Raw genomic sequence first — 18,756 nt, 5'->3', positions numbered from 1 at the left:
ATTTTCTATAATCTCTTCTAGAAGACAGAAGCAGAGGAAATACTTCCTAACTTATGCTCTAACACCAGCATTGCCCCAATTCGAAAACCAGACAATGACATTAGAAGAAAAGAAAGTCACAGACCAGTATCTCTCATAAATTACAAATGCAAAAATCTTTAACAAATAAATATCTAACAAATAAAAATCTTTAGCAAATAAAATATAACAAAGTAAAAAAATAACTATGCATCACAACTAAGTGGGAATCATTCCACATATGCAAGACTGATTCATCATTCAAAAACCAGACTTATATTACACGATCATATCAATAGGTAAAGAAAAAGCATTTGGCAATATCCTATTCATGATAAAAAACTCTCAACAAACTGGAAATAGGTGTGAATTTCCTTACTTTGATAAAAAGATCTACGTAAACCTACAGTTAACATCATACATAATGTTGAGAAACTATGATTTTCCCTACCAACATTTACAACAAGGAAGAATATCCTTTCTCACCACTTCCTTTGAACACTCTACTGAAAGGTAAATTGCTGCAATATAAATTAATAACAAAATGAGGAAAAGGTCTAAAGAGACACCTCTCCAAGTTGACATGAAAATGGTAAGAAAGAATATGAAATATAGGATGTATCACATATCATTAGGTTATTATAAACTGTAATAATGAGATATCTATTAATGTAGGATACTTATATTCCTACTAAGATGGTCAAAGTACAAAACACTAACAATATCAAATACTGGTAAAGATGTAATATAGAGCAACAGAAAGTCTCATTCATTACTGATGAGAATAAAAAATGGTACAGCAACTGTACAACATAGTTTGACAGTTTTCTATGAAACAAAATAAATACTCATACCATAAAAATCAGCAGTTGAGCTCAAGTGAGTTGAAGACTCACATCAACTGAACCTGCACACGAATGTTTATAATAGTTGATTCCATTTTCCAACCTAAATTCCATTTCACTAAGTGAAAGAAGCCAATTTTGTAAAGCCATGTGTGTTCCAACTATGTGACATGACAGAAAACATAAAACTTTGGAGTCAGTAAAATGATCAGTTATTAGAATTGAGCTTTCCACAGAATGTTCAGGTTGAGAGGTGAGAGGTTGGGAGGGATGAATAAATACAAAACCTACAATTTATAGGTCAGTGAAAGTATTCCATATGATACTATAGTAGCAGATACATGGCATTATATACTTGTCAAAAACCAGAAGAGACATAACACCAGGACTGAATCTGATTGTAAACTGTGGACTTTTGGGGCTAATGATGCGTCAATATAGATATATTTATTGTAACAAATGTATGGGGGGAGGTGAGAATGGAAGAGGTACATATGAAGTCTATGTATCTTACTATTAATTTTGCTATAAACCTAAAAATTCTCTAAAAATGAAGCCTATTAAAAAATAAAAGTGAATGACACCAGTAGTCCCTCAATGTCTTAAGCCAAAAGCTGTGAATCATCCTTGATAATTATTGATTTTCCCTATCCCTTATGTCCAACTCACCAGCAGGTTCCATTAACTCACCTCTAAAGTACATCTTGAATCCATAGGGTCCTATTTATAACCATGAATATCCCTACAGTACAAGCAACCATAATATCTTCATCAAAGTGCCACAGATTTATATTTAGTCTCTATCTGCTAATCTATGGGAAAGCTAAAGTAGTATTTTTTAAATTCCTTTCTAAAGACCTATAATTTGATTTTCAATGAACCTTTAAAAAATAAATTAGCATTGCACATTTTTTTTCCGATCTCATTTTTGCTTCTTTTTTCCCATTACTACCATATTGGCTTTTTTTTAAGTGCCATTTTTTTAAGTAATATCCATGACTCAAATTCACCAAAGCGTTTTCCCCCCATCCATTTCTTTGACCAAATCATACTACTCATCCTTGAGAATTCACTATAAACACTACTTCTTTAGAAATGACTGTTATGATTCAATACATTCTAAATTAGATCGTCTTATTACATTCTTTCTCTCATAGTACCTTGTTCATTCTCTTTATTGCACCTGTAACTTTTAATCATACATATATGTATGGATATCTGTTTTTAATACTTGTATCTTCAAACAGAATTTATGTTCCACGGGGGCAAGAACAGTGTACATTTTCTTGACCTGTGTGTAAGTTAAGTTGGTGGTCCTTATATCTGGCTGCACATTATAATTATTTGGAGAACTTGAAAAATATTGATATCCAAGCTTCTCCCACGACTAGCTCAATGAGAATCTCTGAAACACATCTCTGGGCTATTGTTTAGTTTTAATTTGTAAAGCTGATATGCAGCCATTGTTAAGATCCTGTCTTATTGCCTATCTCAGGACCTGGTTCAGAATGGAGAATCTATGATGATCTAACAAATGATATATGGCAAGTCATTTGAAGAGGAATTGAAAATTTCTTATTTAGAGGTAAGGACAAAGAACAGTGGGAAGAAAAAAGATGAGATGGACAAGGAACATTCCATAGAAACAGAATCAGAAGACATTAATACCTGATTTAATAAAATGAATAGAAGAGAAAGTGGAGTCATAAGAAATGCTTGGATTTAGAATTTGGGCAGAAAAGACAGAAAGAGGTGTATTTATGGAGGAACATAAATATCTGCATTAAAGATATTAGAATTGAGCTTTCCACAGAATTTTCAGGTTGAGAGGTCAACAGTAAACAGGTGTTAACAGTAGATCTGTAATTCAGGAAAGGGGTTGCAGGTAGCAAATGAGCATTTTCTGAAAAACAAACAAAAAACCAAACAGGTGAAGGTGTGAAAATGAATAGGATCACTGAAGAAGTGAGTATAGACTAAGAGCCAAGGAAAGGTATTTCAGGGTATGTACATTTAAGAACTAAGCAGGAGAAGAGAAGCCCATGAAGGGCACTCAAAAAGAACAAACAATGAGAGAGGAGAAGCAGGACACAAGGGAGAAGGCAGTTTCATGGAGGTCAGCAGTGTCAGCAGCTACCCAGAAGGGAACAGCATGAGCAGGGAGACATGCACTATTGGAATGGTAATTAGATGGCTGGTGACCTCTGCAAAAGCAGATTCTGTTCTTGTGGCAGAAATCATATTGTAATTCATTGAATGTGAAACAAGAAAAAGAAAGTAGAAACTCGATTTCCCTTTAACCATACTGCATTTTTAAAAACTTTGTGAGAAAAATTCCATTGAAAGGATTTCCAGGGAAAACACCCTCACTAAACAATTCTCTCTTTAGAGGTCCCTATTTTACTGATCCCTGCAAGAACTGGAGTACAGTTGATTTTTTGTTTGTTTGTTGCTTAGGATTTTTCCCTAGACCTCTTCTTTTTCCTTAACCCTACTAACACTGACCTTGGGTTCCTTATTAATCTCTTGATACTTCATCACTAAATTGGGGATAAAAATAATCTATCTTAAAAGGTGATATATGATTAAAAGAAATACATAAAGCACTTACAAAAATATTTTGCTCACAATAAGCATTCAATAATTATTAACTAATACTCATATTATTATTCTGCAAGTCTACAGTATCATGCTGCTGATGACTACTGGAAAAAATCATATAACCAGGTACAATGGTAACACTACACATTTGTAGACCTCAAACCTCGCTGGATCCACTGTGGCTTTAAATAATCTTCCCTTGCTGATTGTTTTCAGGATTTTTTTTAGAAGATCAATCATAATATTGAGGTCCTCAGACATTAATTATTTCAACTTCTGGCCTTCCCTACAAAAGGATCCATACGTGATTCTACACTATTCCTTTTGTACATGGAGGTTAAGCTCTTCTTGCTTTTGAAACCTATAACTTCATTCTCTTCAACACATCCTCTCTCACCTTTTCTGGGTCCATGATTACTAAGCTATTTCATCTCTTGTATTTTCAAGATTTCTCCTCCAAGTAGCTCTTTTATGAACATGCATATACTTCTACTCTTCTAAATGTCCTCTTCTAAATTTGCTTCCTATCTAATTAGTAGGGAGTGCATATTTCCTATTTCTCATGTTTTCACTGGGTGGTTCTTTGTTCCTTACTGTGTCAAGGAAGAGAGCAAGTTTTCAGTTTGGTGCATCAAGAAAAGAGCATTCTACCACAACAATGTTTAGGGCAGCTCAAATCACAATAGCTAAATTATGACCCTATATACATATATGATTACACTATTGGAATGACTCTACACATGTACAGTCAGGGGAATGAGAAGTTGTGCTCCATTTATGTACAATGTGTCAAGATGCATTCTACTGTCATGTATAAGAAATTAGAACAAATTTTTAAAATTTTAAGAAGGAGCTATTCCAGCCTAGTTTACGCTCTTTCTCCCACCTCTTGAAAACCACTTGCCTATGGGAAGCAAATGTATTTGCTTCCACTTCCTTTCAGATTAGGATAGCTGGTTTTCTTGCTTTGCTGTGATGAGGAGATAGATTGAACTATGGAATTAAGTAGAAAAAACGCTCATTATTTATTCAGATATGAAACGCCAATTCAGATTTCATAATTAATAAAACTGATACTTTTAATCTCCATCAGTTGTCTATTATATCTTTTCACTGATTCTAGGTTTAGGCAGGGGAAAAAAGGTTTACATTTTGAGCTCTAACACATTTTTTTTTCCTTCTTAGTTAAGTTTCTACCTTGACTATTCCATACCAGTTCTTCTATCTCACTTCTGCCTTTAAATATGTTATGTCTCAGATAGAGCTGATTCTATCAATAACTATAGTTTCAGTTTACCATTTGAGATATATATAACAAATCCAATTTTCTCAATGATATAATTATTTATTAATTAAAAGAAATTTACTAGTTAGTTCAAGAGTGAGATGTTAATGATATTTGTATTCTCAGAAATCTCTTTATCTCAAATAAAATTATTACAAAAATGTGTAATTGAATGATGAAATGGATTTCTATTGTTTCAGATTTTCAGTCTCAATGACAGAAATAATAAATACACAGGTGACAGCTACATACCTTATTCTTCTTTTCTTGGCTCTTTTTCTGACAAATAAAAACTGTCCATAAGAACCCAGGAAACCTTGCTTGCCTTCTGTGAGAGGATCTTATATCTTAGCCTTGTCTCTTTCCACCCTCATTTCCTGAAGTTTGAAGATTTAATAATCTAATTCCCACAAGACATGAAAGACCAATAGTTTTGAATACACTGTCTAGAAATGCTTTCAAGTAAACAAAACTTTGAAGACATGATTTTATCCAAGAAAATATCCTTGAGGTTGGTGCCTTTTAAACCTTCTTCAAACCTTACTATCCAGGAAAGCATGATTTTAAACATAGACAATTCTGAGTCTGAATTTCATCTTTACCTGATATAGTTGTATGACGTGGAGCACACAGAGTCTTTAATAATGTTAGCTCCCTTTTGTCTTTTCTTTCTATATAATATTTGCTTTTTAAAAAACCCACAAAATATATTTGAGAAAAAAAGACATCATTAAAAAGATAGCTTTCAAAATTATTTAAGGTATGGTTATTTTTAATTTAAAGAAGAAATAGTGAATGACTGGGATTAAATAAAAGCTACCTTGCTTGTTTTGAATCTAGAGGTATTATAAGTCAGAATTAGACATGTACATAAACTATTTATTTACTAATCAAGTGTTATTACTTGTGAACCTACCTTGGTATTACAAACTGGGATGACTGCTTTCCTTTATGAATTCACCTATGTTGAAGAGAAGTACCACCATAATACCAGTGGTAAATGTTAATATTAAGACTTAGTAGAGACAAGAGGAACAAATCTGATTTGGGAGATCAGGGAGAAGTCAACAACAATTTTGATATTTATAATATTTGATAGGCATGTTGATTTTTGTATGCATATACAAATAAAAGTACAAGTTAAATGAACTGAATAATTTCAATAATGAGAATTTAGGGCTTACATAGATGATACCACGATCATCTTATGTACGCAAAATATAGATATAAAAATATAATGAGTACAACAAAATTTCATTATTGTAATGATTCAGTTTAGTTAGTGGTATATCACAACTAAATATGCATGTGTGTGGGTCCATGTTTTAACTTAAAAGTAAGTGGAAAATAAAGATAAATAAATTTGATGAAAAAAATTGAAATTCAATTAAATAAGGGTACTGGTAAACTAATTAGGAGTGAATTATATTATGTTACTACCCTGAAAATTTAATTTTTCTCAAGCTAAAAAAATTATATTCTTTCAGCAAAAGTTCTTCTTAGTATACTAATAGTTTTTGAGACATTTAGCTTATTTACATTGTCTAAGAAACATTCACATATTAAAGACAAATTATTTCCCTTTTATATTTTCTCCATAGCTCCTTTCCAATTCTCATCTCTTAATTTACTGTTTCTTATGATACTATTTGAATAAAAGAACTCATGTTGAGTGAAATACATCCAACTGTCAAAAGACAAAATAGATAGAAACAGGAATTAACAGGACTATTAGATATGCAGAAAATCTGCCAACTTATACTAAAGTACTTAAATTATGCCACACCAAAATGAAACAAATTTTATACTTTTAAAATAAACAAGTGTAGCACTTCTTTGTTACATTTCTTTTATTATTGTAATAAATGCAAAAAACAGCGAGAAAACTTTTTATGTCTTTGAAAATGTTTATCAACTTTACACTGTATAAAATCCAAAGTTCATAGATGAATTATTGTGTTGGACTATAACTTAATTTAATCTCAGAAGTTAAGAAACAGTCATGTACCTATAAAGATGAAAATTAACAACAAGTCACATTAGTCTATGTTTGAATATCCACTAACTAGATTAGCAATTCAATTTAAGAAAATGTTTGGGAGTATGATCTCACTCCGTATGTCCCTGGTTTTAATATGAAGCACACAATGTATTTGATTACAGGGTGCATGGGGTGGAAAAGGGAAAGATTAAAAGGAAGGAGAGAGTGAAAATAAGATAGATTAAATCAAAGCTTGAAAATCTAAACTTTTGTGACCAGATGCTCAGTTGAAAGATTTCTAAAGTTTTCCAATCCAAAAGAGTGAACTTAAATATTGAGGACACAGGGAGAGCAGGGTTTAACCATACAAAGTTATTATTCTGATCTCACAGAATAGCTAGAGTAAATCATAATCTGACAAATTTCACCTCTTTATCAGTTATCATATGATTTAATTAATAACTGGTCTCAAACCAAGTATTTCTGATATGATCTAAAAATTGAAAAATAGTCATAATAATAATAGAAATAAATCTTTAAATCAACAATACTATTAAGCCCTTCCTGATTATTTCATCAGATCTAGTTACATCAATGACCTAATTTACTTGTACTTCTACATTTTAGATCATATTATATTATACATTTAATTAGGTAATAACAAAAGGACCCATTAAAAGCTAAAAAATATTTCAAACTTAATATTTTCAAATCAATGAAGAAAATGATAGGATTGATTGTAATTAACTTATTGAGAACATTAATTTTATACAAAAACAACAGAAATTAGTAAATATTAGTTAACTTTTTACTACATTATGTAAAATATTTGTACATAATGCAATTTTTTAAAAAAATGTGCTAGTTACAAAGGTAAGTTGGAGGAATATTTTCCAGTAAGAAATGGAAACTACACTTATTATATATTTGTCCTAATTTTTTTCTGACTTTTTAATCTTCTACTAAAACTGTTTTTTAAATTTTATGTTTGCAATTTTGTGTGTCTATACATATAAATATACACATATGAGATCTATCTTTACCCCATAACATAATATATTTAAAAAGTCACCCAGTTTACTGATGGAAATAGATCATGAGTTTCTTGTCCAAAAAATTTGTTCAAATTTCATATCCAAATGACTGGACTAAAGAAAAGCCTATGCTTCAATTATAAACATGGGACTAAATTCATGTTTACTTAAATGTCTGAATGCCAGATGTGAATTCTGATGTGCAAAAGTTAAAAATTTATTTAACAAATTTAACAGCAGCAGGATTTTCACACTGTACCTAAATGGGTTCTCCCAGAGGCAAAATAACAGTGAAAGTAATGAAGTTTATGCTTCTGATCCCTCACTTTCATAGGTCTCTTCTAAGGAATATGGTGAGACCCAGAAATATGCTCACAAGGTCATTCTTTTTGTTAATTTGCAGAACTAGGATATTAGTTAATGCTCTTATATGCCATTGTTTATCCTTTTTCATGCTTTCCCTTCCATTGGATGACACAAGAATGGCTGTGGGCTTTCTGGGGACCAAGATATGAAGAAATATAATGGCTATACATTTAATTGGGGTTTGGGTAAACATATTTATGTAGATTTTCTATCATTTACAAATATACTTATAATTCATAACAGTAATATAGAAGTAATTTGTAGAATACTCTTCCCACTATGTAGACCAGCTAGGTACAATGAATGAACCTGGAGGGTCAAGGCAATATGAACATGCTAAAGTGTCTGGCCCTGGAAATATGTGGGTAGTAGGAAAGTGGTGTTTGCAAGGTACACATCCTGAAACTAGTCTGTGAAAAATTATTCCAATATCCAGATGTGTAAATTTTGAATGGGGAATTTGATTCTCATCATTTCCTGGAAATGGAAGATTTCTCTTTCAAAAAACATACTTAACACGTTAACTTTCTTTATAGTAATAAAAATTTAGATTAATGTTGTAGAATAATAAATTTTTATCTTCTCAGTTCAGGAAGTGTAACAAAATTGTCAAAAAAGAAGCAAAGAGCATCAAGCAAATGTACAGAAAACAAACATTACAGAGTTGTTGTGTTAGGCGGTTAATAAAAGTGCTATATTATATTTTGAGATTTCAAGTTGTTGGGTATTCTCAGACTTTTAAAATTTCAAATGTGTTGGAAATGATTTATCATTATAAAATATGTTCATTTTCTTGTATTTGAAACTTTGCATCCATTCTTCTCTAAGATGGATCTCCTAAGTTACACAAACTTCATGCCTAAGACATGTGACTCTTCCTCTACTCACTTGTAAAGGAGAAGTTTATAGTATGTTTTGCTTAAGAAACTATTTCAAAATATTGTACATTGAAAAGGAAAACATGCATAAGGAAAGTAGCTAAGGCAATTTTCTACTTTTCTATGTGGCTCTCTTTTAATTAATTTTGTTTTATTTTTGCCTCTAGTAACCTTTCTACCTCTATTTCTTAGATGAGTGGCAGTTTAAAGATGACAAAAGGAGAAAAGCAAAAAAAGAAACTCATTTGGGGACACAACAGGATTTTTTTTAACCACTTCATTCTGTCTCCTCAAAGAGATGTGACAATGGACAATAATTCTATCCCTTTCATATATTACAAGATAATAAAAACTATAATGTAAAAGAGGGAGGAAATAAAATGTAAAAGTTAATAGCTAATTCATTCTCCATGCTAGTTCAGTCCTTGGCCTTTCTGAAGAGAGATTGCCAATAGTAACAAATTATGTGATGGTTTTGTGATGAGGACTGCTCACTTGGGACTAAGAACAAATGACCAAATTCAAAGACCTTCCTCTTAAACTATGGATCCAAAAATGTAGGTCAGATCTTAATTTACTATATAATCTTTTGGGGAGAAAAAACCTCCTAAGTATCCAGAGGAAAAAGGAATATCAAACAACAACTTTTTAATCACCAGAAAGATAATTGCAGCCTTATAGAGTACTGTGAATGTGAATATAATAAACTGCTTTGAATTGTGCACATGAAGATACCATAGATAATTATGTTCTTGTTTTCTTTACACTTTTGTATTAAGGCCCTAGTTTTTCTCTTTCTTTGTTCATGAACTCACTCAGAATCAATGTTTTTTATAAATACTAAACCATTTCAAAGATAGGGGCAAATGGGAGTTAAATGAATTCAGGATAAATCAACAAACATTGCATATCCCAAGAGGAAGTTAGGATAGTCATCAACCTATGATAAAGTTCCTCCTAAGTATTTAGGTGAAATAGATGTAAACCACAGGGGCAGACTATTAATAAGATTTTTCACTGTTCTGTGGATGCCTCAGCATCACAGTTTATTTAAATTAACTCTTTAAACTAACCATGAGCAAGTTGCTTCATGTTCTATATGTGGTTTTTAAATCACGCTACAGTAAGAGGCTGGAAAGATCATCCTAACAATCCTATCTAGTTTATTACAGAGTAAGGTCTTCTGTAGATGTGAGTTCATATTGTAAAATTTTTTCTATAAAAACATTTATATAAATCGCTGGGAAGTTAGCAAAAGCAAATATAAGATCCTTCATGTAAAATTAATAAAGCTATCTTCCAAACCATACAAAAATCTGAGTTACTGCCAGATCTCTTCATTTCCTGTAGAAGTGTGTCAGAACTCAATGGCAGATCACCATGTAAGAATTAAGAACTGATAGTTGAGAATACTCTGAGATACAGGAAACAAAAATAAAAGGCATATATAGTTATGTAGATAATAACTGATACTAAATACTAGTAAACTTTAGCAAAATGGCAAAATTGACAAATTTTTCATTTGTCTTCCTAGTTTTCTTTTTAGTGCCCCAAATACCTACTTTCCTCCCCAGATATTCCATGCATTCATTATGCCCTTTAGCATTCCGTATACCCCCCCACACTCACACACCACCAACCTTAAGTCCATTTGAGTCTTTGTACACTAAGTATTGCCTCAGGTCCCTGGGTGTATTTTTCTGCCTTCCCCTTATCATAAGCTATTCATAATATATCAGTTTTCACCAAGCTATACTAATGAGGACAGCTAATAGCTAGTATATTTCCTTACTAAAAGTATTTTAACAGGAAGTAAGAATGCATCATTAATGGTAAAGTATGGTAAAATTCAAGTATCAGTTGAAAGCAAGTTAAATGTTGCCATTTTGTGAGGAGTAGACATAAAATTAATCTTCCTCTATCTAATCACACATAAAGGAGAAGTGTGATGTATGTTTTGACAAGGGGGATCTTATGAATTCCAGAATATAAAAAGCTACAAGAAATTGACTACTTCATACATCCATAAAAAAATTCTTATAAACAGTTTTTCTTTTTCTTTTCTTTTTTTTAAATTAGAGCTTCAGAGCTACAATGGAGTAGATGGGTTCATTCTGAGAAATTCATACATGCATGGAAAGCAATATCAGATCATGATCCCTCTTTTTTTATGAAGAATTTTTCCAAACTGTAAAATCATACTTTTTAGGACACTCATATTGAGGAGCAAAGGGAGATAAGACTAACCAGGCAAAGTGGAGTCCGATTATACAGAGTTTCAAATGTTTATGCTGGAAAATGTGGATTTTATCTTATGGACAACAGGGAGTCTTTAAAGTTTTATAAACTACAAGGAGAAAGAAAATAAAAATACTATTTTAGAAAATTTTATCTGATAGAGGTAAATGTACTGGGTTAAAAGGCAAAAGACTTAAAAAAATAAAATCATTTTAGAGAGTAATATTGTTATTCAGAGTTCAGGGATTGGGCCTGAAGGAACTGATTTGAAACACATCTGGAATGATGAATTGAAAGAATTTGGTGAAAAATGAAAAAAAATTCAAAAACTTAGGTAATGAAATAGTTTAGAATCATTGTTGTTATTGTTTAATAAAGACTGGTTTGAAAAATAAGGGGGAAAGAACACATAGAAAGAGAGTCTAAAAACTGAAGCAAAGAAACATGTGAATGCCCCAAATCAGGTTATGTCAGACCATGAAGATCTTAAATGTAATATTAGTCACATCAGAGATTAAGGTAGTATTAACAGGAACAGGAAGAAAGGGATACACATCCTTTTGTATTTGTAAAATGGAAATACAGAAAAGAAAAAAAAAAGATTCGACCAAGAAACTACGAGAAACAAATTAATATCTTTAAATTCAAAGAAGTGGTTTTGTCAGAAAGATCAAGAGATCTAAAAATGTGTTTCAGCGAGTCATTAACAGGTGTATTTTAATATCACTCTTAAGCTTCATACCATACCTGTGGTATACTGTTGCCTAAGAACAATGAGAAGCCTTTCCAAATACATCTCAGACATAAAGACACAGGACATGCAGAGACACACACACATACAAATGCAAACACTGGCAGGTGTGCACCAAAAGGCTGCCACTTTTCTGTGGCTTCATCATCTCAAAATAAAAGTGAATAATCACACATATGGTACTAGGAAGATACAAATGAAAGCAATAAGTGATTTGGAAGAATTAAATATTTCTTCATTCAAATAGATTTTTATTTGTAAGATTTTTCTCATAAATATGTTTTCCATATTAATAGGATACCAATTTATTATGAATTTATCAAGTTTCATTTTTTAATTAAGACACTCTTTTTTATAAAATGTGACTTAATATAATTTTGAAAAGAAGTAGCTGAAAGCATTTTGTCTTTCTTGAAAAGTAAAATATTTCAAAATAAAGTTTTATCAATATAACCAGAGTAAAGGGTCTTTTTAAAGAATTATAAATTGAAAATAGTTATTTCTATATTTCACATATGAAAATTTTATCATGATGTTTTCATGCTAAAGAGAAAACAAACTGTTATATATGTGATGGCATGAAAATTGTTTTCATAATATCTGTATAAAATTTTTAATTGAATTAAAATTTTTCCATTTTAGCTTTGCTTTAAATGTGTATAAATGGTCAGATGCTATAAAAAAACAAAATATATACAGTTATACTGAGTTACTTGTATTTTTTTAAATATTTTTTTAGTTGTTGATGGACTTTTATTTTCACTTATTTGTATGTAGTGCTGAGAATCCAACCAAGTGCATCATCATGCTAGGCAAGCGCGTTACCACTGAGCAACAACCCCAACCCCGAGTTACTTGTATATTTTGCATTTCATTCTTTTTTATTATCCTATTAACATATGATAAAAAATAAAAAATATGGAAATATTTACATTAATCAGATAACTATTACTGCGAATAATCCAATAGAATAAGCTTTATTTTAAAGCATCAGTGTTTATAATTTAGATGCTGAATTTTACATTTGTCTTCATAAATTTGGTGATGAATCCTTAAAAATTCTGGCAACTGTTTTGAAATGGTAATCTTCCAATAAATCCAACAATAGGCCTTTGCATGTATCAACCAGTAGGTGGAGCAGACAACATAATTTATTACCCAGGAACAAGGGCAAAGGAATGAAAGTCAGTTGATTTGGAATAAAACAAATCTGCAAATGAGATTTTCTTCAAAGGAAATATGTCCTATATATGTTAGATTTAGTTTGACTGGTTACTGAATCAAAATAAATAACTTTATTAAATAATCAATCTTTGCAGAAAGATAAATTACATTTATAAATGGAGGCAATGCTTGCATTTTATTTTACTCAAATCAACTAAAATTAGCTTTCCTTTCAAAAAACTTTTGCAGGGACAAAGATTTTTTGATGTGTTCATTTAATAAGAACTCTAAACCCAATCCTGTTTTACAGGTGATGGGGTGCATAACAAATAGTATTTTCTGAGAAATATAATTGACTAATCCTATTATGGCTGTAGCAACAAATTAACCTTATTACTACTAGTAAATGGTGATTGATTATTTATGCAAATAAGTTACCATGTTCAGCTTTCTGATTGAAATAAACATATACAAAAGGTGCTTTAATATGACTTGAACTTTTTAATTAATAAAACCCTGAGGGGTCTATTAATTCACTCATTGCAATATTAGTTATTTACTCGTGTAATTCCTATTAGCACAAACATATTTGCTTGAATAAAGATTAGATCATTAATAACAGTAAAAATTAGTAATATCTTTTGAAACTATTTAAAGACATACAATGAATTTATATTAAAATATGCTAAAAGCTGACTTTAAAAAAGAAAGCTGACTTTGCTGTCAGTATATGAATATATCAGTATATCAGCAGAATCATTTTAAAATTATTAATGCACTAAATAACACACGGTTTCATTTACTATCTATATTTGAATTCACAAACATAATTTTGGCTTATAAAATTCCTTAGCTTTTTAAAAGCATTATTTGCCAGAATTAATGTTTTATTTATACTCATCTAAGGTAAACTATATCAGAATTATGAAAATTCAATGTAGAAATTAGTATTCCACAAATTATACTAATAATACCATTCCAAAAATCATTGAAACTTCCAATAAAAATAGTGTTTCTTTCTGCAAAAGTTGTTAGATTTATTCCATTTAAGCAGGTCGACAAAACTTTTCCTACCCTGACAGACTTATAAAAATTATTCACACTTGAATATCATTTGATAAATTTTCAAATATCTATACATATTGAAAGTCAAACACAAGGTTTTAAAATACCATTTGCTTTTATTTTTTATTTAAGTGTACCTAATATAATTTGAAGTCAAAACTCTTGAAACAAGGAATGAAGTTGATCTAAACAAGAAATATTTTTAAATCCACAGTTAAATTCCTATATAATTGCCAAGTCATTCTGAGAAATGAATAACAAAAATTACGTTAAGTGCATTATGTCTTTCACTCTCAAGTCTTCTTTAGTTTAGGGAAAGTATTCAAAGTTTTGATTAAAACAGAACAAAATAGTCAATTGCATCAGCAAAATCACTAATATAAATGGTGGTTAATTTCAGTGAGACTGCTTATATAAACTATAATGGAAAATTAGCAATTTCCTTGTATTTAAAGAAGTTGTTTGACATTAGATTGAAACTAGGCTGAATGCTCCTTGTGAATAATGATTGTATGTATATATGTATATATACTAAAGTCCTAGTACAGTATCAACACATGGTAGGTACTCAAAAATATGTCATTTGGAGTAATCAGCTGATCAGGTTGAAATTCATATCCACTATATTAAAATACTAAGGTATTGCATACATTTGTTTAGAAGGAGAGAGTATGCGATTTTGACTTGAAAGAGTTTTCTAAGGCGATGAAAAGTAATGATTTAAAGCCAAGGAAAGCAAATCTGAAGGGACATAAGGAATAAAACATTTGACTTTCCAGTATCTTTCAGTCAATACAACTAATCCCTGGAAAAATGAACAAATGAGACACTAAGGTGATCTGCTATTTAATTTTATCACCAAAAAATAAAATATAAAAATAAAAATCAAGATACAATCCATGTTTGTATAAATATGTAAAAATAGACTCTATCGTCGTTTATAAGTGAAAAGAATGACAATAAAATATACATAATAAAAATTATCTTGCTTCCTTCTCATATCAGGACAAAGGGGAAAGCTGTTACAGTGAATGTGCCTTACCTTTTTATTTAACTAAATAATGGCTATACAGTTTTCTAATAAATAATTAAATAAACATATAAATAAATAAATAAAAATAAAAGCCTTGGGGGGTGGGGGAGGATATCTCCTTAGGTTCAAATGGTTGTCCTTCTATCACTCCAGTTCCTGTGGTCAAAAATTAATCTTACCATTGTATACCAGCTTTCCAGAGTCAAACTAAAATCTCTGATATTTTTACAATATTTCTCTCCTAGGGAGGTGATTTGAGGCCATAATTTCCCCAATAATACCCTACAGTCTGTGAAATCATGTTTAAAATGAGATGGGGTGGGAGGGGGGCACCAATACAAAGACGCCAGTAGAAAGATCTCTAATTTTCATTAATAACCAAAAGAAAAAAGGAATTTTTTTTAAAATGGTGCTTTCAATTGGTACAACAAATAGAAGAAAATGAAAGTATTGAACCTTAGCTTATCCTTGACAAGCTAAATTCCAGTAATATGATCGTGATCATTTGCTGAATGCCCTCCAAGAGCCTGGCACTCTTTTAAATATATTACATTTAATCCTCATAAAATTCTTTCAAGGTGGGTTTCATTATCCCATATGTGTAGAACAAAACAGAGGCTCAGAAAACTCAAGGTAATCTAATATCTCACTCTAAGTGGGAGAGCTGAGAGGCCAATTCAGCTGTCTGATTATAATGTCCAGGCTCTTTCCGTTGTACCATACTGCCTCAAAAATAATGATTTTATTAGATGCCAGTGAATCCTGGAGACAAGACTGCAGTTTCTACACATTGATATTACCAGTAACCTGCATACCATATAAGCAAGGAGAAAAACTGAATGCAGCATAGACAACTTGTGTTTGTTGATGCACATATACCTAAAACACAATAGCAATGTTATTTGAATGTTCAATGTTATTTGAAAATTCATTAAGGTCCATGAGTCAAGTCTTCTGGGTGTATTGAAAAAATATTTATGAAATTGGACACTCAATTTTAAAACTGAAATCAATCTTATTAAAAAGATAATGCAAATAAAGTCTCTATTGTGGTACAAGGCACATGGTAAGCACCCCATAGATATTTGCCATTATTTTTATAAGTAAAACAATCAAATTCTAATGGGCTTTCTAAATTTCAGTTTATTTTATTTATTTATTTACTTACTTACTTATTTATTTATCTACTTATTTAATGGTGCTGGAGATCAAACCAAAGGCCTCATGCATGCTAGGCAAGCAGCATTCTACCACTGAGCTACACTCTCAACCCCTTATGAACTTTTAAAATCATTCCACTATACACTCAATATTTCAAAACCTTGCATTGTATAGAATGAACAAATATTTGCAAATATTTGATTTCTCCATTTTTTATTGTTTTCTCCACTAATCATCACAAGAATAAACAATTAGAATTCAGATTAAGAAATAAACAAATATACAAAAGGGCTTGGAGTTACCAAAATTAACAATTATATCTGAAGGAATACACTATTATCAATTTTAAAGAATCAGTAGTATAATAACCCTCTAACTTAGTCAAAGTTGAAATTATTGATAGTTGGTAGTAATAGCTAATAGCAAAAACATTTTGGTACAAAGAATTTATGATTTGGATTCCTCTATACACAGTAGATCATGTCAATCATACAACTACAATTTTTACATTGTTAGAGATTTTATAATAAAACGTGAAAATATTTGCTTTTAACTTTAAAATTATCTTTAACTTATTGCCTAATTTGAGTCAAAAGACCTTGGTTTGAGTACAAGATCTATTACTACAAGTTTCATATCTGTAAATCAGCCACATAATAGCTCTGAGTTCATTTCCTTAGCTGTTAAATGAAGATAATTCAACTATATAAATCCAAGTAAATACAGGCATCAATATTAGCATTTAGACTACCAAGTAGGGCTAGAGATGCAGAAGATCCAGGTTACAAATACACAGGGCCAGTATTTACTGTTGTTGCATTTGGATACTTCTAATTATGGCATTCAGCCCTGATCTCACCCTCCACCCCTGGGACTTGACTTGCCCACCCCTGAAGATATCTGAATATGTGAATCTGGCTAGAACTAAGACACTGGAGGAGTCAAAGGTTTATAAGAAAAAATAAAACTCAGAAACTGCTAGGTTTTTTATTAGAGCTCAAGTTACAAAACATATTTCAACCCCAAATGCATGCATTTTTAAAACCATTTTTTCTCTTGGAGCAGAATATTCTACATGCAATGTATTCTTTTTTAGCAACCATGACAAAATTTGAGGTACTTTAGCTAGTATAGGAGATATATTTCTAAGTATTTCAGATACCACATTTATTTTTCCATGTAAAGATGTAATTGCTGAAACAATTTTGTTAAAAGCATCACCTGAAAACTTCCATCAAGATTTAGAAAGGGGGAGAACAGTTTCAATCTCAACATTTGCTCAATTAAAAGAGAAAACATAAAAGCCATCTCAGCTTAATAACTTGTTAGTTCTTGATCAATTCACAACACAACAATAAGCCGCTGGGAATGAGTTTTGAACGTGAGGTTATGCCCTTCGTGTTGTGTTATCACTGTGGCAGATCACACTGCTGACTTAGACTTTTCTGCCAGCTTTGCAGCGCCTGCCTCTATGAAGCAGCTGTCACAGGCGAGTCATGGTGCCTGCGCACACCTACACAGAAGCACGAAATTGAACTCGAAGTAGTGTCTTTGTGATATCTTTTCAACAAGTCATGTCCCATTCAGCCTGCTAGTTTATCTCTGTCAGGCTAGGAGCCCAAGTGGCTTACGGGAGCTGTCAGGGACAGGTAGACCAACCTGCTTTGTGCTGAGGAGGTAATGCATCTTTCGGGCTTGATAATCTCTTTGCTTCTCTTCCTTTTCGAGGTTAGCCTTCTTCTCTTCTCTTTCTTTCATCTCTGCAAATTCCTCCAGTGCCTCCCTACATCAAAAGTGTCTGCAGTTATTTATGATACTATATGTTAATATTTTAATTCTTTCACTGATGATAATCAAGTTTTTTGAGGGGCAACCATTATCCACATCCATCAAAATCAGCAGTGTGTCTGACCTGCATATTCTATGTGAATCTTTGCAATCTTTAGAAAGCACTAAAAAGATTAATTTTTAAAATTCAAATTCCTATATGTCATAATTATATAGACAAGAAAATACTCAAATAGACCAAGAAAGCATCTGAGATAGTGATGTCCTTTAAATTTTGGTATTGTACTTAGAAATCTCAAATTATTCAATTTATACACTACCTACAGGGCCAATTTAAAAAGTGTGACAGGTTTTATACATATGTTTAATTTACTGTAACTTTACTTCAGTTGACGGTTTAAATAATATTAATAAGATTACATCTATTATTGTGCATTTAAGAGATTGACATTTTATTTAATTATATAGGAAATTAGAATAAAAGATTAGTAAGTTGAAGTCTTTCTAAAGTATGACAAATTCAATTAAAATGTTGAGAATTTTCTTTA

General features: G+C 31.2%; 1 protein-coding gene across 1 annotated transcript in view; it reads right to left on the bottom strand.

The window, feature by feature from the left end:
* Spata17 (spermatogenesis associated 17) overlaps nucleotides 1-18,756 on the bottom strand; it is a 199,713-nt gene that overhangs the window by 92,390 nt on the left and 88,567 nt on the right. The window contains exon 6 of the mRNA XM_005334959.3: nucleotides 18,080-18,203. Within this exon, the coding sequence (XP_005335016.2) occupies nucleotides 18,080-18,203 (124 nt within the window). The remainder of the gene's footprint in view (nucleotides 1-18,079; nucleotides 18,204-18,756) is intronic.

The sequence above is a fragment of the Ictidomys tridecemlineatus genome, chromosome 10 (genome assembly GCF_052094955.1).
Source record: "Ictidomys tridecemlineatus isolate mIctTri1 chromosome 10, mIctTri1.hap1, whole genome shotgun sequence".
NCBI classification, from domain to species: Eukaryota; Metazoa; Chordata; class Mammalia; order Rodentia; family Sciuridae; genus Ictidomys; species Ictidomys tridecemlineatus.
Note: the sequence above shows the minus strand (reverse complement) of the source record. Positions and strands in the feature narration are given on the sequence as shown.